Raw genomic sequence first — 21,178 nt, forward strand, 5'->3', positions numbered from 1 at the left:
ATTGGATCCTCTTTTGGCAACTTTTTTCCTCTGTTGTTTTATGCATTTATAGACTAATATAGTTATCCTTTTTTTCAGTAAGTCTATCGCTGATATTTTTAATTTTTTTTCTGCTTTTACCTTTTCTTAAAATATCATCTTGTAAACTCTGTTTTTTGTGATTATAGTTGTACTCCTATCTTTAATAAATTTAAAAAATCTTTTGAAAGAATTTGCACAGTTTTAAAATGAGATAGTATAAAAGGGCTTATAATGAAAAACAACAAATTCTGGTGCTCTGTCTTCCCTCCTGTTCCTGCTACCCACTTTTTAACTCTTTCTGTTTGTTACTCTGATCATATTTCCCATATTATTAAAAAGCTCATGCATGCATGTTCCAAGTCGATTTCCGACTATGATAGATGAATAAATAGCCAACTTAGTTTGGCCATTCATAGGATTCTTGTGTAAACAGAATTTTTCCTCAGAAATTTGAAGACATTGCTTTATCATCTTTTACAGTTGTATTTTATATTTCTGTTGAAAGATATGATACTTGTTCCTTTTTTCTCCCTCTTTCCTTCTCTTTCTCTGAAAAATTTTAATAATTATTTTTATGGCAGTGTTTTAAAATTTCACAGTGATGTGCCTTGTATGTACAGTTTTTTAAATCCATTGTGTTAGGCCTTTGGTAAGTGGATTAGTCCATTCTGATGCTGCTAGTAAAGACATACCCAAGACTGGATAATTTATAAAGGAAAGAAGTTTAATGGACTCACAGTTCCACATGGCTGGGGAGGCCTCACAATCATGGCAGAAGGCAAAGGAGAAGCAAAGGCATATCATACATGGTAGCAGGCAAGAGAGTGTGTGCAGGGGAACTCCCATTTTTAAAACCATCAGATCTCGTGAGACTTATTCATTACCAGGAGAGCAGTATGGGGGAAACCACCCCAATGATTCAGTTATCTCCACCTGGCCCTGCCCTTGACACATGCGGATTATTACAATTCCTGTGAGATTTGGGTGGGGACACAGCCAAACCATATCAGTAAGCATTTCAGTCTAATGAATACTGTTTCTCTTCAACTCTGGAAACTGTGTGAATAATTTCTTTAATGATTTTCTTCCCTCTGTTTGTATGATCATTTGGGGATTCCAGCTAGTTGAGTGGAAGGTCACCTAGAGTGATTTTCTGTTCTTCTCAATCAGAATTCCTCATGTGAACCACAGAATCAGAAAATGGTTTGAGTAACTACTTTCTCACATCTTCCAAGGCTCATCTTAACAAGTACTATTCTAGATACATGAGAGAAGTTAATAGATAACATACAGTGATTGTCTAGAACAAGGGTCAGTGAACTTTTTCTTAAAGGGCCAGATAGTAAAATATTTTGGGTGTTGTAGGTTGGGAGGCAAAATCAAGGTTATGGTATAGGTATTTATATATCTATCTGAAATGTAACCATTTAAAAATATAAAAAATGTTCTTATCTTGTGAGCCATTAAATTAAAAAGTAGATTGCTGGCTGGATTTAGCACACAAGCCATAATTTGCCCAACCTCTTTTTTAGGGCGTTAGGGGTTAATTCTTTCCCTGAATCTGTTCAAAAAATCCTCTTTTTTATTTTCACTCATTTCCCTTCAACCTAGCTTTTTATTTTACCTTTGGGGAGATTTCCACAAATTTTTCTTAAAGCACTTCTATTTTAATTCAACAGTCATTTTTCATTCCAGCACCTTTTTTGTTTTCCAGTTCCCTTTTTTAGTATCTTGTTTTTGTTTTATGGATGCAAGACATTCCTAAATGTTTCTAAGGATACTCCTTAATAGTTTTTAAAACCCTTTTCTTTTGTTTCCTAAATTATCTCTTTTTCCTTTGAGGACAGTTTTTCTAATTTGTACGTTCTTGATCTCTGGTAATCTAGTCATACTTAACAGTAATAAAATAGAAAAATCATCTGTTGTTTCTCTAGGTAAAATGCATAAACATTTAACTATTACATGTTACATTTTTAGTTACCATTTATATTTTATATATTAAAACTGATGCTTACAGGAACAGAAAACCAACCACTACATGTTCTCACTTATAAATGGAAGTTAAACATGAGTATGCATGGATACAAAGAAGGGAACAATAGACACCGGGGCCTGCTTGAGGGTAGAGGACAGGAGGAGGGTGAGGATAGAAAAGCTACCTGTTGGGCACTATGCTTATTACCTGGGTGATGAAATAATATGTACAACAAACCCCCACGACACACAGGTTATCTATAGAACCAACTTGTACATGTACTCCCAAAACTAAAATAAATTTTTTTAAAAAAGGAAAAAAATCTGATGCTTATATTTTCATTAAATCTCCTCCTGAAAATAGACATAAAGAGAAGATCTCTAATAAGAGGGTATGTGTGCATGCGTGCTCATGCGTGTGTGTACATGTACCATCCAGAGGCAAAGGTGGTATTTGAGACATTCTGTCATTAGGGTAGTTGCCCCTTTTGCTTTGACACTCTGTTCTTTTGGTGGTTTTCAGCTTCCTCTGCCATCCATCATCACTTCCATCCCCGCTTCATCCGTCTGCTAGGTGACTGTTGAAATTGCTCGGCTGCTGATGGCCCTCTCATCTTCTTTGCTGTAATGGTTTTATGTCTTTTACAAACTATTGCCTACGATTTAAATAGAATCTCCCAAGAAAGAAGATAAGTGTTTATGTTCAGATTGCTAATTTTTACTTAGTATTCTCACTACACATTTTAAACTGTATTTTTACATTTATTATGTGCTTCTGAAATACAAAAAGCAACATGAATAAGTCATTTGTGGTGTTTATAATTCGGTAGGGAGATATCACACATATACCCAATTAACTTTAATAAAAAGAAAAAAATGTGGTAAGTCTGATCACCTACTTTGAAAACAGGAGTAGTAGTGAATGGGGAGGTCAGGCTCTAGGGAGAGGTTGGCATTTGAGCTGGGCTTGAATGATGAGCACAATGTAGACGTGTAGAGTGGAGAAGGTGTTGCAAGTGGATAGACCTTAACGTGCACAGAAGTACCAATCAGAAAATGCAAGAAGCAGTTAGTAGTGAGTTTCCAGTGCGATTACAGTATAGGGTAGATATATATTTGGTTGGGCAAGGGGACATTTATAGGACACAAGGCCAGAAAGGCAAATCGGACTCAGATCATGAAGGATCATTCCATACTCAGGTGTTTGGATTTTGTTATTTAGACCACTGGGGACAACTTTGAAGTAGGGTGTAAAGATGGCCTAAATGTCTTCTAGGTAAGTCACTCCAATTACAGTAAGAAAGATAGATTAAAAAGATAAGATAGGCCAGGCCTGATGGCTCATGCTTGTAATCCCAGCACTTTGGGAGGCCGAGGTGGGTGGATCACCTGAGGTCAGGGGTTCGAGACCAGCCTGGCCAACATGGTGAAACCCTGTCTCTACTAAAAAAAAAATTACAAAAAATTAGGCAGGCCTGGTGGCACGCCCCTGTATTCCCAGCTACTTGGAAGGTCGAGGCAGGAAAATCGCTTGAACCCAGGAGACGGAGGTTGCAGTGAGTTGAGATTGCACTGTTGTATTCCAGCCAGGGCAACAGAGTGAGGGGGGAAAAAAAAAGATAGTTGAGGTAGTGAATCCTTTTACGACCTGTTAATTACAGTCTGAACCAGGACAGCAGGTTAGTTTCTTAGCAATATTCATTAAACATCGGCAGTGTCTGCTAGGTATTTTGATAGACATTGATGCTTTGGAGGTTCTTCCTCAAAATGGTTTCTATAGCCCTGTCTCCCTCCCTATTCCCACTGGGGCCATCCTGAGCAAAGCTCTACTGACTCCATGCCTGAGTTACTAGGGCTCCAGCTCCTGTAGACACCAGGGTCTCTCTCCAGCCCAATTCATTTTGTGCATCACTGACAAAATAATCTTCAGATGTGACCTAAATTATGTCATGTCTCCTTTTAAAACTGCTTTGGTCCCCCTACCAATCAAGTCTTAACTCTTCTTCTGGATGTCAGTGTCCCACCCTGGCTTTACCCTAACTAACCAAACTTTTCTTGCCAGTCTCTAATACAGAAATATTCTTGTGAGGCCATGACGGGAGGATCACTTGAGGCCAGGAGTTCAGGATCAGTCTAGGCAACACAGTGAGACCTTGCCTCTACAAAAAATATTAAAAAATTAGCCGAGCGTGGTAGTGCATGCCTGTAGACCCTCAGGAGGCTGAGGTGGGAGGATTGCTTGAGTGTGGTTGCACTGAGCTGTGATCGCGCCACTGCACTCCAGCCTGGGTGACAGAGTGAGACTCTATCTCAAAAAAAAAAAAAAAAAAAAAAAAAAAAAGCAGTCTCATTTCCTTAGAGCATGCTCATTCTGCCCCCATGTCTTCTTTCCTCATGTGACTTTGCCGTGCATGTTCTCTATACCTTCTCATTTAAACTCTTCCCATCTTTCAAGTCTCAGCTCAGTTACATCTCCTCAAAAGTTCTTCTACATCTTCTTTGAAAAAAATTGTCTTACACTATTTTTTCTTTTCTTTTCATTTTTTGAGACGTGGTCTCACTCTGATGCCCAGGCTGGACAGTGCAGTGGCGCGATCTTGGCTCACTGCAACCTCTGTGCCCCAGGTTCAAGTGATTCTCCTGCCTCAGCTTCCCAACTAGCTGGGATTACAGGTGCCTGCCACCACACCCAGCTAATTTTTGTGTTTTTAGTAGAGACAGCGTTTCGCCCGGTTGGCTAGGCTGGTTACAGACTCCTGAACTCAAGTGATCTGCCTGCCTTGGCCTCCTTAAGTGCTGGGATTACAGGCATGAGCCACCGTGCCCACCCTTTTTTTGGTGGTAGGGGAGGGACAGTTTTGCACTCTGTTTTCCAGGCTGGAGTGCAGTGGTGCGATCTCGGCTCGCTGCAACCTCTGCCTCCCAGGTTCAAACGATTCTCCTGCCTCAGCTTCCTGAGCAGCTGGGACTATAGGCACGTGCCATGACATCCAGCTAATTTTTGTTATTTTTGTAGAGATGGTCTCCCTATGATACTCAGGCTGGTCTCCAACTCCTGGGCTCAAGTGATCCTCGCACCTCAGCCTGGGAGTGCTGGGATTACAGGTGTGAACCAGCACATCTAGCTGTCTTAACACTATTTTTCCATCCCCATGATGTCTAGCCTTATGTTTGGCATGTCTATCCTCAGTTACTCCATGGTCACAATATGGCTGCAGGAATGCCAGCTATCCTAACCACAATTTCAGACAGGAAAGATAAATGCAAGGGGCAAAAGGGACATCTCTCCCAGCTGAGTCAGCCACCTCTGAAAAGCTCTCCCGAGGAGTGACTGGCACTAGGTTGGCTTCATTGGTTGCCCCTAGGTACAAGGGATAAGTTTCTAGATAGGCATATTCAGGGTCTCCATGTTAAACAATTCCAGAGAGCACCATTCACAAAAAATATATATAAAATAGAACAGATTATTCAATATCTTTATCTGGGTTTAATATATATACATATGTATCATATACATAGTATGTATATGTATTTTTATGTATACGTATTTTTACATACGCATATTTTATATGATACAATACACATATGTAAAAAGTTATCAAGCTGTATAGTTAAGATTAGTATACTTTTTTCTTCCTCATCCCAACATTAGTATACTTTATACTTCACTGAATATATATTGTACTTCAGTTTTCAAAAATTAATGGTTCCTCAAGAGGTGTGCAGTGTGGTAAGCCTGGGAATGTGGCTGTAGGTAAAACTAGGATTATGTTCTCGAAGGAAAAGTAGACACTGAGTTAGGTATCCAGAAATCTTTGTCACAAGTATAGGACTTTTTTCTGTCAATACTTTTGACATGTACACCAATGTTTTAAGATATCACAGTGTACAATATAATATATGTATTGTAGGGGAAAATCAACATAAATATGAATATGCTTTCTTCATTTTAAACTCTGGTACAAAAAAAGTATTAAAGATTGCCTTTCTGTTTGATGTCACATAGATTTTTATTTTGATATTGAAACATTCCTACAAGAACGAAAGCATTGGCTTTGAGAAATAAAATATTGCTTGTAATTTTTATTCATGTGCTACAAAATTTAAACCTTAAGTGAAAACTCAGTGTATACTTTTGACTGCTATGTACTTTATATAGTAAAAGCAACATGTGATTTTATTAAGTCAATAATAAAAGAATTCACAACACTAGTTTCTGAAAAATAAATGTCCACTTTGGGTCACTCTACACTGATAAATAGCAAGAAAATAAAACTGATCATAAGATGTCAAAATCTAGTCTGTATTTTTAAGCGTTTGCAAACATTTAAGTAATCTTTTGAAATTTTCTTTTACTTCCTTTCATTCTATTAGAAAAATCTGAAAAATAAACAACCAAATTCACTTTGTTGTTATTGTGAAACTACTAGAAAATGAGTGACACATGACTAGTCTGCTCTTATTTCATGTAATTTAAAATACATTCCAAATAATAGGCATTAGCAAATGGCAACATATTTTTGTTTGTTTGTTTTGTTTTGTTTTTCTGGAGATGGAGTCTCTCTATGTCGCCCAGGCTGGAGTGCAATGGCATAATCTTGGCTCACTGCCATCACCACCTCCCAGGTTGAAGCGATTCTCCTGCCTCAGCCTCCCAAGTAGATGGGACTACAGGCACATGCCACCACACCTGGCTCATTTTTGTATTTTTAGTAGAGACAGGGTTTCACCATGTTGGCCAGGCTGGTCTTGAACTCCTGACCTCAGGTGATCCACCCACCTCAGCCTCCCAGAGTGCTGGGATTACAGGCATGAGCCACTGCACTCAATCAAATGGCAACATCTTTAAGCATTTATTTCTCAGTGTCTGTGGGTTGATGTTTACTTGTTTTTAAATAAAGATTGTGTTTTTCTTACTTAGGTTCATCCTCAGCAGCACCGGCTTCTTTTTGAAGTATTTGACGAAAATCGATTGGTAAGTTATATTGTGCTTGTGTGAAATATGAAGTAAGGGTACGTTTCAGGAGAAAGGGTACGTGAAGTAAGGGTACGTTTCAGCAGCCAGGGGAAGTGGGTAGGCAATCTGGGATTTGAGAGATGGGTTGTGGGTGGTTATGGAGACTCTGGGCAAAATGGTGAGGGAGATAGAACTTGTTTTCTTCCTCCTGGTGCTACTCTCTCCCTTTCCATTCTCCTCCCAAGCACCTCTTCTGATTGCCGACATATTATAAGGTCTTACTGAAGACCTCTTGTGACAGGAAAGGACAGAAAATCAACCTCTTCGTCCTGTCTTCCCTCTCACTCGTCCATGACCCCTGGTTCCAAGTCCATGGCACTGGGAATCTTCGCCCAGAGTATCCTTCAGTTGTGCCTCCTTACTACAGTGGTCTTTCTTAGGGTTACCCGTATCCAATGGACATCCTATCCACTCTCTCATCCCCACTCTTCTACAGAGGAAATCTGTCCTTTTTACACTGATAAGGAATGAGCAAATAAAGTTTTCTCAAGGATGGCCAGCTCTTACAGAAGCAAAAAGCAAAGTTAAACATGATGTTCTTTTTATAAAATGATTGTTCTGATTTCTGAATTCCTAAAGACTATCTTAAAGTCCTATTCTTTTCCTAATGTTGTCTCTGAGGATCCAATCTCAAACCCTCTTCTTAGCGGCTTACATTTATATTTTAAACCTGTAAGATTTGAACAGGTAAGTATACAAACAGTGTTACGTGTGCGAAGCTTATCAGTTACAAGCACCAGAAAAATTAAACAGTTTTGTTCATTTTTTAGCTAACAAAGAAACTAGCTTTTTAAAAAAAAAAAAAAAAAAGTCTGTTTTTAGTGTTAAACTACATTCATGTTTTTTGCCCTCAAGAAATGATAATTATACTAGCAACTAAAGATTTTGCCAATGAAATCTTTAGTAAACATCATAGTAAGCAAAAGTACATTATTGCTGCCGAAGAAGACTCTCACTGGCTGGCAATCTAATTTTTTTTTTTTTTTTTTTTTTGAGTTGGAGTCTCGCTCTGTTGCCAGGCGGGAGCACAGTGGCTCAGTCTCAGCTCACTGCAACCTCCGCCTCCAGGGTTCATGCAGTTCCCCTGCCTCAGCCTCCCTAGTAGCTGGGACCACAGGCGCATGCCACCACACCTGGCTAATTTTTTTGTATTTTAGTAGAGATGGGGTTTCACCATGTTGGCCAGGAGGGTCCTGATCTCCTGACCTCGTGATCCACCTGCCTCTGCCTCCCAAAGTGCTGGGATTACAGGCGTGAGCCGCCATGCCCAGCCTGGTAATCTGATTTTTAAGGCTGAGTGACAGATGTTGCTGATTTGATTATCGAATATGGTTAGTTACAGAGCTATTTGTTTTCTGTGTTTTTGCTTTTTTTAAAAGAATATAAAATGTTTTCCTTTTTTCTCCCCTCTGTCTCTATAGATCTGTTTTCCTTTATTTATTATTATTATTTTTTGACAGAGTCACACTCTGTTGCCTAGACTGGAGTGCAGTGGCGCAATCTCAGGTCACTGCAACCTCTGCTTCCCGGGTTCAAGCGATTCTCCTGCCTCAGCCTTCTAAGTAGCTGGGATTACAGGCATCCGCCTCCTTGCCCAGCTTATTTTTGTATTTTTAGTAGAGATGGGGTTTCACCATGTTGGCCAGGCTGGTCCCTTCTAGATGGAAACAAATTAAACTTCATACTGGTGGAGTTTTGTGTGTGTTTTGTTTTTAAATCATGAAATATACATACAAAAAAGCCCACATAATATAAATATTTAAATAATAAGACAACTATGTATATACACACTTATTACTCAGCTTAAGAACTAGAACATTACCAAAATCTTTGAAACCCTCCCTAGATCCCTCCTTAGTGGCATCTCCTTTTCTTCCTCCACTAGTAGCCACTGTCCTCAATTTTGTATTTAGCATTCTTTGCTTTTTAAAATACTTTTATCACATATATACACATACATATCCCTAAAAAAGACATTGTTGTTGGCCAGGCATGGTTGCTCATGCCTGTAATCCCAGCACTTTGGGAGGCCGAGGCAGGTGGATCACCTGAGGTCAGGAGTTCAAGACCAGGCTGGCCAACATGGCAAAACTCTGTCTCTACTAAAAATACAAAATTAGTCGGGCGTGATGGTGGGCACGTGTAGTCCCAGCTACTGGGGAGGCTGAGGTGGGAGACTTGCTCGAACCCAGGAGGCGGAGGTTGCAGTGAGCCAAGATCACACCATTGCACTCCAGCCTAGGTGACAAGAGCAAAACTCTATCTCCAAAAAACAAAAACCCACCTTGTTTATTTTGCATATTTTTTAATTTATAAAAATAGTATATCTCTGTAGGCATTCCTCTGATACGCTTTTTTGCTTAACGTTGTATTTGTGAGATCTGTGATGACACCTTTCAATGATGCATAATCTTCTATACTCTGAAAATATCATAATGCTATAATTTATGTATTTAACTTCCTTAATATTAGTGTTATTAGTGTTATTTCCAGTATGTTGCTCTTACCAATTGATAAACATTTTTATGTCTCCGTATGTACATGTCTGAGTGTATCTCTAAGAGATACATTTTAGAGTTGAATTGCCAGATCATGGTATTACTGTTATTTTTCCTGTTGCCACTGATACCGATGTGAATTCTGCCTTATCATTGGGTGTATTATTGGTGAACTATTTTATTTGCATTATTTGCATGTTGTCTACAAGGAGGGACAGCTCACATCTGTGCTTTCCACACAGATGTAGTCTGGTCCATTTTGCTAGTAACTTTAGTATTGGTGTGACTCTTTCTTAATGGCCAGAACGGCTGTTTGTCAAACACTGATCAGCAAATGAACATTCCTTGAGCGTTTACTGTGTATATAATACTATAAAGTGCGTCATGATAGGTTGGAAGAAAAAAGCATTGCCTTTGATATTAACATCTATATTTATAGATGGATAAATATGACAAATAAAATTTTTAAAACTTTTAACTAAAGGAAAAAAAACAAAATACATTAATCAAGATACTGTAACGCCTGTAATCCCAGCACTTTGGGAGGCTGAGGCAGGCGGATCAGGAGATGTTCCTGGGGTCAGGAGTTTGACACCAGCCTGGCCAACATGGTGAAACCCTGTCTCTACTAAAAATACAAAAATTAGCCGGGCGTGATGGTGCACACCTGTAGTCCCAGCTACTCTGGAGGCTGAGGCTTGAGAATTGCTTGAGCCCAGGAGGTGGAGGTTGCAGTGAGCTGAGATCATGCCGCTGCATTCCAGCCAGGACAACAGAGTGAGACTCCATCTCGGGGGGAAAAAAAAAGTTGTTATAGATCCCCACACTAAGGACTAAGAAATTCTGTTATAATCCTGCATTTCTTTGGGTGCATTAGCTTGTAACCCTAAACAAATTATTCAGGCCTTCTAAAAATACCTTCTCACATTTGAAAAATGAGGACAACAATATTTGCCCTGCCTATCTCATAAGCATGTTGTGAGGATAAAATGAGACAGTGACTATGAAAATACTTGGAAAATTCTTTATCATGATACAAATATAAAGTGTTATTTAACATTCATGGATTTACGCATTTGTAGCTGTCTGATATGGTATATTTTGTGTTAGCTAAGATATACCATTTAGTTTATCTACTGTATTAGATGCTCTTCTGTGCATGGGAAATACAGCTTTTCTCGAGAAACTTGGTTTACTAGCAAAACAAAGAGCCAAGATGATTAGAGCAGGGTGGTGTGTGTCATTCTAGTCCTCTGATTTGTTGCTAGTCTCAGCAGGTAAGGGAGGTATAGAGATGACTTGAGATGTTATAGAAACTATAGCCATTGGTGGAGTAACAGACCTGATTGTATAGCAACAAATGATCTATGTTATTATAAATGTCATTCCATCTTTATTCTGCTGAGGCACTCACAACTAAATTTAAAGTGTACCGTTTTCCTAGCAATTTATCTTTGAAAATGGAGGGTGAAAAACACAAGTATAATATTAAGCAGAAACAACTTTAGTCATCTGGAAAACGTTTGCAATATAAGTGATATTTGCTTTCAAGAAAGACTAGGCTTATATCATTGTTTTCCAGCCAATTTTAAGACTTGAGGGTTTTAAAATATAGTCGTTTCATTATGGTGATGGTAGTGGTGGTGGTGGCAATAATGACAGAACATTTCAGAATGATGTGCCTTAAAAAAATTCTACCCACCAGTGCAAAAGTTAGCACTGTGTCACCAGTCTAAGACATACACCTGTACACATTCAGCCACCGGTTTTAGGAGCTGCCTATATTCTGGGTGGAGACCTTGTGCTTCTCACATTTAGCAGTTGTATTAATGAAGGTTCTCCAGAGAAACAGAAACAATAGATTGTGTATATATTTTATGTATTATTTATTTTTCATACATTTTATATATGAAATTATGTGTAATATATGAATACATATATTTCCACACTATGTATGTATATAGTGAAGACTGCAATCTGAAATCTGCGGGGCAGGCCAGGAAGCTGAGAACTTAGGCAGGGATTCTACATTGTAGTCTTGAGGCAGAATTGCTTCTTCTTACAAAACCTGTGTTTGCTCTCAAAGCCCTCGACTGATTGGGTAAGACCCCCACACATTGTGGAGGGTAATGTGCGGTACTCAGAGTCTACTGATGTAAATGCTAATCATGTCTAAATGTCTTCATAGCAATGTCTATACTGGTGTTTGACCAAACTACTGGGTACCATAACCTATCGAAGTTGATACATACAATTAACCGCCGCAGCTGACTTTGGCCTTCAAAGTTCAGTCAATGATTAAGATTACCCAGAGCCTATCCACACCATGTAGATAATTACATTATTTTCCGTGTAGATGATCAGTAACCAACAGCTCAGAATGTGGGGTTCTTAGCTTCAATCTGTTTCACTCCAGAATATGCAATTCTATGTAGGATGTGCATGGATTCTTTCCAGATGAGGGCTGCCGTGTCCCTCCAGTTCTTCTACTCTTAAGGTTAGGGTTAACACTCCTGTTTGGTATTTGCTGGACTGAGGAATTACGTTTTATAGCAAGTTCCCCGATTTTCCATGCAACTGCTGTAATAGCAGTATAGATCCTATGTTCAGACCTCAGCCAGCAGTGCAAACTGTTCAGCCTCCCTAGAATTTAAACTCAGACTAGAGTGCTAGGAAGTGCATGTGATTCTCTTAGCTTACTTTTCCTTGGCTGAGACCCTCTCTGTAAATTTTTCAAACGTCATTCCTTCTTGTCCACCTGCAGCGCTTCTTGATATTTCTTTATAACTGGCAGCTGGATCAACTTCAGCAACAACAACAAAAATCCTGAAAGAAAGCGTCAGGCATTCAGAGTGCCTGTGGTGAGACCATCTATCCATCCAGACTTCTCTCTGGTGTCTCTTGGTACTTACTTTGTGCCCAGGACAAGCTCAGGAGCCCCAGAAGAACCGTGTAGTTACGGTCCATGCCCTCCGGAAAGTTAAAATCTAGTTAGGGGACATGGAACTGATGCTTATAGTGAAGCTTATCAAAGGGAAGACATTTATCTGGCCAAATACTTGGAGCTCATTATTTTATATGTTAATAATCAGAGGAGCTTTTCTTATTTCCAGGAAGTTGTAGGCCACAGGCATGAACAATTAGATCTCATTGATTAGCCTATTAGAAGGGATTCATTCTTTGAGTTATTAGACCCCACACTTAATCCCAGAAAGCAAGCTGAAGTCATTTGAAGGCAGAGTAAAACAGGACTCCTCCTTATTTAAAAGAAAAAGATGTTAAGGGAATGTTGGCTGAAGTCTGTAAAATCTTAAAGGAGATAGGTTATACAAAACCAAAATAACATCATAATTGTATTACTAAATTTCCAATTATTGTACACATTTGAAAACACAGTGCTGTTTCATTCTAGTCAAATATAATTCAATAAATTCCCATAATTCTATTTTGTTGTGTCTTAATTGATTAAATATCTGTTTAGAAAATTCTGATCGAAAACAGATGTATCTTAAGCAGTTTTTTTAAAACAAAGTATATGTTTTACATATTTGCTTTTACTTAGGAAAAAAAACTTACTTAGAAAAATACAACTTGGGTGTAGTAGCATGTGGTATAAACAACGGAACTATTTTACCTTTTACTTTCCTATGAATGAGCCAGTATATATTTATTACTGGAGTTCCAGCTATAAAATTTAGGTAAGGGGTTTAAATATACCCTAGAGTATTATTTAAAAATAAATTTGTTTCTTTCAAATAGAATACCAACCTTGGTCTATGGCATTTGGGAGAGAAATTAAAATATTAAATTTTTATTACCCAGTAAACTGAAAATAAAGGTTAAATAAATACAAAGCAGAAAAAATATATACAAAATCACAACCTCTAAAAGGACAAACAGTCCACTGTTCTCTACTGTGGAAGGTTTATCAGCACTGCTGAGCAATTCCACCTCTAGGGCAGGGCTAGCTCTCAAAAATGTAAACAAGTATGTACTTTGTTTATATAAAGAAATGTACAGCTTGGTTTGTATTTCTTTATAGATATCAAACATCTAAATGGATTGTTTCAAAGCACCAGCAGGGGCCAGCAAAGAGCTCTTAGAGTTTTTCAGAACAGAATTGGCATTGAGATATGTTTATTTGATGTGTTAAATCCTTTTTAGACTTCTTTACTTACCACAACACTCTGTTAAGTGAATGAATTGCAGAGACAGTGGAATAAAATATCCTATGTGTTCAAACTATCTTGGGGTATAGTTTTTTTTTTTTCTAATCTGCATATATTTTTATTGGAATGTTTGCTTAGGCTATTTCTTGGCAGAGTTTTAATAGTCAAAATATAAATGGCATCATTTAAAGACTGTTCTACTTGGCTGGAAAAGGCCTTAAAATTACAGGAGAAAATGCTTAGTGACAGCTTCTCTTAAACTTCTTTTCTCGAAACTATGCTTCAGTTTTGCAATGGTATTAATAGGTTAATTTTGTAGTTCTGTCCTTAAGCTTTCATTTTTTATGTAATTAGCACTTTAGAAGCTAAAATATGTATCTGTTTGATGTAGTGCTAAAGTTTTAATTCATCCTAAAGTTTTGGTATTTCCAAATTTACAGAACTGTTTGAATTCACAAATTAAAAAAAAAAATGAACAGTCCCTATATTAACTAACTTGACTAGATTCCTAGTATGACTACTATTTGGAAATTCAATCTTTGATTTGATACTTAATTACATGGGGTTTCGTTCCTACCAACTTCCTGTAATTCTATACCTATGGGTAAAAATATTAGTGGTCAAAGTTGGCTGGAGAAAGTATAGGCACTGCGATTCACATAGTTAAATGTTCATTTAGTAGAGCTGGGGTGAAAAAATACTGTTTCAACATGAAATGTTAGAAGATTGTTGTTCTTGTGTTACTCATTCATGCAAATTGGAGAAGGTATAATTGAAACAAGGTTGGCTGTGTTTGAGTCAGTGTGCTGCAGCTGAGCTCAGCTTAAAGGTCGCTGGAAATCAAGTGCTTTGTAAGTGAAGGCATTTTGACTACAAGCGATTCAAGACATTTTGGAAACGTCAGTCTCTGGAATGGGTCGTCTTTTTCTTCCTATGATATCTGGTATCTAATGTTTTACTTAGGATAAAGACTACAGCTTAATAGCTCTTTTAGGCACCACAGATGATTTTTTCTTTTGATGCAGTGCAGCTGCTTCTAGCCTGTCTACGGACAGAGATCTTTGTTATGACTTTCAGCCCTTAACATGTTTGGAAATGAGAACAAATGGCACAAAGCTTACGATTGCACTTTGCAGCCAGAAGAAGCAATACTTACCCTTTGTCAGAAACCTCCGGAGATGACTTGGATAGCCATGTTCACATGTGCTTCAAGAGACCAACACGGATTTCAGCGTCTAACGTTGTTCAAATGAAGCTGACTCCCAGACAGACTGCACTAGCTCCGTTAATAAAGGAAAACGTTCAGTCTCAAGAAAGATCGTCTGTTCCCTCATCTGAAAATGTTAATAAAAAGAGCAGCTGTCTACAGATTTCACTACAGCCAACAAGGTACAGTGGATATCTTCAGTCTAGCAATGTCTTAGCTGATAGTGATGATGCTTCATTTACTGGTATCTTGAAGGATGGTATTTACAGCAGTGCTGTGGTCGATAGTGAATTGAATGCAGTGAATGATGGTAACCTTGTAAGCAGTCCAGCCATTTGTAGTGGTAGCCTTAGTAACTTTTCAACCAGTGATAATGGATCTTACAGCAGCAACGGTAGTGATTTCGGGTCATGTGCAAGTATCACAAGTGGAGGTTCATACACTAACAGTGTCATCAGTGACAGTAGTAGTTATACGTTGCCACCAAGTGATGATACTTTTTTGGGTGGAAACTTACCTTCTGACAGCACCTCCAGTGGAATTGTGCCAAACAGGAATACTACTCCATGTGAAATTTTTTCGAGAAGTACAAGTACAGATCCTTTTGTCCAGGATGACTTGGAACATGGGTTAGAGATTATGAAATTGCCAGTGAGCAGGAACACAAAAATTCCACTAAAACGTTGCTCCTCCTTAGTCATTTTTCCTAGGAGTCCTTCAAATACCCCACCGACTTCTCCAACAAGTCCATGTACTCTTCTGAGCAAAGGATCCTATCAAACTTCACACCAGTTTATTATTTCTCCTAGTGAAATTGCACATAATGAGGATGGCACTGGTGCTAAAGGATTTCTTTCAACAGCTGTCAATGGACTTCGGTTATCTAAAACAATTTGTACCCCTGGAGAAGTAAGAGACATACGGCCACTTCACAGGAAGGGCTCGTTACAGAAGAAAATTGTTCTTTCAAATAATACTCCCAAACAGACTGTCTGTGAAAAGTCATCTGAAGGATATTCTTGTGTTTCAGTGCATTTCACCCAACAAAAAACAACTACATTAGATTGTGAAACAACAAATGGTGATTGTAAACCAGAAATGTCAGAAATTAAGCTTAATTCTGATTCAGAGTATATTAAGCTCACGCATAGGACATCTGCATGTTTGCCATCCTCCCAAAACGTAGATTATCAAATAAATATCAATGGAGAATTGGAAAGACCAAATTCACAGATGAACAAAAACCATGGTATTTTACAAAGAAGTATTTCATTGGGAGGAGCTTATCCAAATATTTCCTGTCTATCCAGCCTTAAGCACAATTGTTCTAAAGGGGGACCATCTCAGTTACTCATAAAGTTTGCATCTGGAAATGAAGGTAAAGTGGATAATTTATCAAGAGACAGCAACAGAGATTGCACAAATGAACTGTCTAATTCTTGCAAGGTAAGTTTCCTTTGATCTTGGTAAATATTAATTTATACGAGAATAACTTAATGAAATATTTGGAGAAAATTTATTGTTATAACCAAGCAGTTTTATATATTTTCCTGGTCCTTAGCTAGCAGTACTTTGTAGTCATAAATTTTATATTTGTAAATCTGAAGAACCCTAAGTATAGTTTTTTACTGTATTTGTTATTTTACCAATGTACAAAATGTGTATTTTTAAAAATCTTCCGAAGTGATTTAAGCTGTAAAACTTTTCTACAACATAAAAACAAACTTTGAATAACAGTCTATTTCATAAGATTTTATCTTGGTATCTTTTTCCTTTAAATGGTATAGTATTCTATTTTGTAGCTCAGTATTTTATTCCTATTTTCAAAATCATCATTTTGCTTTCTCCCCTTCTTAATCATTATGAAATAGAGTAAAATTTAGAATGCTTATTTAAAATATTAAGCAAATACCCATATCAAAGTGTGAAGATCTTGTTATAAATTATCATAGAGGAACTGTATCTCTAAAATACATGTATTGATCAGATCATTCATAAAAACTATTATGCTGCATGTTTAAAGCAGAGGAAAAATAAATGGCATTTGCATTTGTATATACTCTTAACTATGGAATTTTGTTTCCACCCTATTTTTCTTGAGCCACGAGTTAATACTGCCTTCTAAAATGTAACTCACTCACTCAACAATATTGAATTCTAAGTTTTAATATTTTTGAATTTGGTTTAAATTGCTAGGCATTTCCCACAATTTTCTATTTACCTTTTCATTTTTGACAATTCAACTTTATTATATTAGTAATTTAACGCTTGAATCTTAGCCAAAAGTTCTTTATGTAATTTGGCCTTTCCAAAGTATTTAAAATGGTTTGAACTGAAATAGAATTTTAAAATTTCTGTATTTGGAATGTTTTGCCAGATTCCAAGAAATTTAAAAAATTTTCTAACTAAAGCAATTTTACATGACAGTACATAATAGTTTGGGGGGAAAAAACCTTATCTGTTTATCTGTGTTTTTGTAACATCCAGTATGTTTATTAAAGATTAAAACAAAAAATCTTCTGGATAAGTAGCTTTAGGTGAATAAAATAGTAATTGCTAGTTTATTTTCTGTCTTCTGAAATCTGGTAAATATAACAATTGTTACCAATGCCCAGATGTTAATATAAGCCACTACTTTACTAGGATAAAAAAAGATCAGATTTCAAATTCTGATCTATATTTTACAATTTTTAATTCCATTTAGGAAACTTTTCTAAAACCAGCTTTTAGGAGATTATAATCCAATCAACTATTTTTCTTCCTAAAAGGAAGAAATGAAATGGCACTGAGAAGAAACATTAATACTATGCTAATTGAATTAATGTTACTTATAAATTTCTTTTACACGTAATGAAATAATTAACCTGAAAGGAATAATTCATGTATAAATATTTGTAGAAATACCTTAAAATAGTTTATTTTATGGTAATAATTATAGTTTGTTGTGGATGCTTTTGAGAAGAGTATTTTAAATGTGTTTTTTAATGAAATGTGGATCAAATGCCTTTTGCATTGTTAAAAATATCCATTGTTACTGGTTTTATTTATGCTTAGGTAAGCTAACTTAAATATTTTTTGTGACAATCAAATGTATAACTTTGTGCAGATTCTATCTTTTGGTAGATTATTGGATTATAAAGTAGTTCAGAAGTGTGCAGTTTGCTGGAGATTTAAATTGTCCCCCTTTTAATGTTTATAAAAGCATTGTAAACCATACAGTGACACTTAAATTTAATTTATACTATATCTAAATAGATCTAATTGATAAATCAAGGCTTGTTTTATGAAGAAGATTCTAGTGTTGCTTTTTCTAAATATAGTAGTGGCAACAATGATGGGTTTTAGAAATAATCCTGTGTTTATCAATAATTATATATTAATCTAATTATAGTGTTATATTGTAACTCATTTATAAATAAACAGCTCCCAAAATATTTCCCATGACTCCAGTTAGTCTGGGTTAGTATTCTGATATGCTGAGTCTGGATTCACATTTAACAAGTTGATATTAGAGTAGCATTTGGTAATGTCAGCTATCTGTACTGAGCAGTCGTGAAATTAAATCACTGCTTTGGTCAGAGACCCTGGTTTCTAAAGCACTGAGAGTCTACACATTCTTTTCTTATATGTTTAGCTACCAGTCTCTAGCAGTATAAGATTGAGTTTCTAGCTTTCTATAATCAACATCTCATTAATGACTGAGTTTTTAAATCTAGTGGGAACTTTTACCTGTATCTAGGACACTGTGTGTGTTCTGTGTTTACAACTTAGAGTGAAGATGAGACTTTGTAGTCTGTCTGCATAATGTTTATTTCAGGCATAGCAAACAACATAACAGTGACTGGCATATGTTTATTATGTATGCCTTTTGAAATACAGTATTACTTTTGTAAAGGCTATATAATGACTTTTGATCTGAAAATAAATATTTGATATTTTAACAGTATGTGTAATATTTTGGCAGTTCAATCAAGAAGCAGGTTAAGGAACTAAGGTACTACGTATACAGTTATAAAAATGATTGCTATTCAGATTTCTAAATCTGTATAGTAGTTTTCTCTACTGTTATTTTATTTCCCCCATCTGTTATTTTCTGAATCTCCTGTGTTATGTTGTTAGGATGCTCAGAGATTTCAGTACCCTATTATTTAATGTGCATTCGCATTTTGCCCAAGCTTGAATGTCTTCCATTCTTTGCTTATATTCATATTTTCATTAGAATTATTTTTTACATTTTTTTCTTTTTGTTATAAAAGTTTTTGTTCATTATCTGTAACTTAATCCTAAATAGGTAAATTGCTACTATTCTAGTATAGTAGAACTGTAATAAACTTATGTCTGAATTATTTCAAAGCCTTTAACACTGATCTCAAGATTATACATTTCTGTATTTTCTTATTTAATTGTTCTTCCTAAAATAGATGTTTTAAATATATACTTACTTTAATGTTCCATTATTTTCCAGCCCCTATTTTACTAAATTTAGCAGAATATTTAGAGAGATTTGGTTAAATTTATTTTGAGCAGCACTTATAAAAACCAATGTAATTTATAAATATTCTAAAATGTGATGCCATAATGTTAATGACTAGTTTTAGAAAGTTGGTGAAAAATGTATATTTGTACATGTATATTTCTTAGAACTGAGGAATCATTAATTTCAGACAGGCTCAGAGTGCTGAGTTGTTTGCTTGAAAATATTTTGTTTTCTCTGTAGATGTGTCTTGTTTAATTCATCCAGTACACATTTGAGTGCCAGGCCCTGTCCCAAGCACTGAGAATAAAAGATGAGTAAAATACAGTCTCTATTTAGGGGACCTCCCATTCTGGTAATAGGGACATGCTGGTAAACATAAAAATTTTCAGTCTAATATGTGATGTGCTAAATAGAGGTGTGTATGAAAAAGTAGAAAGATGTGACATTATTCATCTGGAGAGAGGACCTGGTTGGTAGAGGAAGGTTTCCCAGAGGAGGTGACATTTGAACCGAGTCTTGATAGGTAAACTAGAGTTCATCAGACAGAGAAATCAAAGAGATTCTAGGGCAGGGATTCCCCATCTCAGCATTATTATATTGGGCTGGACACTTTTGTAGTGGGGGCTGTCCTGTGCACTGTAGGATATTTAACAGCGTCCCTTGCCTCCACCCACTAAATGCTAGTAACACCCCTTTCTCCCAGTGTGACAATCAAAAAGTGTCCCCAGACATTGCCAGATGTCCCCTAGGGGCAAAATTGTGCCCTGTTGAGAATCACTGCTGTAGGTGTCAGCAGCAGCATATGCAAGACTAGAGATGTGAAAGAATCTCACACTGTAAATAGTCCAGTGGGGCTCAAGCATAGGGTAGCCTGGGGATGTGGGAGGAGGTGATCTGCCAGAAGTGGGTCGGAGTTGATTAGGCCTGGTGCTTCATGCTGAAGACAAAGAAGGTGGTCTTCTGCTGAGAGTCAGTAGTTGGGCAATGGAAGTCTTTATTTGAGAGTGTGAAGTGCTCTCTTTAAGGTTTTTAGAAGATAATTTTTCATGGTTTCATGGATTATAAATGGACTTAAGTTTTCCTAACTTGGATGACTGGGTTAACAGTGATGTTATGAACTAAGATGAAGAACTCAGGAGAGGGGCCAGATTGGGAGGGTGAAGAAGAAATCACAAATTAAGTTTATGTGCTTCAGAGGCTGCCCTGGTGGTGCTGCTTTCAAGTAGGGCAGTTGGAGATACAGGACCAAGGCTCAGGAGAGAGGTGAGAGTTGGAAATGTAGATTGGGAGTCAGGAGTACAGTCAAAGTCTCAGGTAAGGATGAACATGTTAGGGAAGGTATACATGAGATGGGAAGGGAAGATAAATTATAATTCTGGGGACTACCAACTTTGGTGAGGTGGTAGAAGAGGGCATAAAGAGGAGACTAAGGAAGAACCACACAGAGGCCAAGAGAGCATGGAGGCGTGGAGAGCATGGAGGCGTGGAGAGCATGGAGGCGTGGAGAGCATGGAGGCAGTACCACAGAGAACAGAAGTATCCACTGGATGTGGCAGTTAGAAGGTCTGTTAGCAAGAGTAGGCTCAGGAGAATGCAGGGTTAAAAGCCAGATTGAAGAAAGAATGAAACAGATAAGGAAGCAGAAACAGCCAGTGTAGGTTGCTTGCTCAGTGTCATAAAATTAGCATGAGATAGTATAGGCAAGGTATATATTTAGTGATTGTTATACAGAAGGCATATGTGAAGTAGATATAAGATATATAAGACAAACTCCCTCTCTACAGGGAGAGTACAGTCTCTTTTTCCTGGAGAAAA

The 21,178-nt window shown here is 37.1% G+C and overlaps 1 protein-coding gene and 1 pseudogene across 2 annotated transcripts in view; both read left to right on the forward strand.

Moving 5' to 3' along the window:
• LOC116272987 (double C2-like domain-containing protein beta) overlaps positions 1-8,013 on the forward strand; it is a gene marked incomplete at its 5' end in the record, with an annotated part of 69,558 nt that extends 61,545 nt beyond the window's left edge. Inside the window, one exon of the mRNA XM_031661908.1 lies at positions 6,917-8,013. Coding sequence (XP_031517768.1) covers positions 6,917-6,994 — 78 coding nt within the window. The remainder of the gene's footprint in view (positions 1-6,916) is intronic.
• A 2,221-nt stretch (positions 8,014-10,234) lies between these two features.
• LOC116272988 lies at positions 10,235-20,874 on the forward strand (annotated as a pseudogene). Its single transcript, XR_004181501.1, has one exon. The product of XR_004181501.1 is annotated as an E3 ubiquitin-protein ligase NEDD4 pseudogene (transcript).
• Positions 20,875-21,178: the final 304 nt, after the last annotated feature.

Source organism: Papio anubis, unplaced genomic scaffold, assembly GCF_008728515.1.
Source record: "Papio anubis isolate 15944 unplaced genomic scaffold, Panubis1.0 scaffold295, whole genome shotgun sequence".
NCBI classification, from domain to species: Eukaryota; Metazoa; Chordata; class Mammalia; order Primates; family Cercopithecidae; genus Papio; species Papio anubis.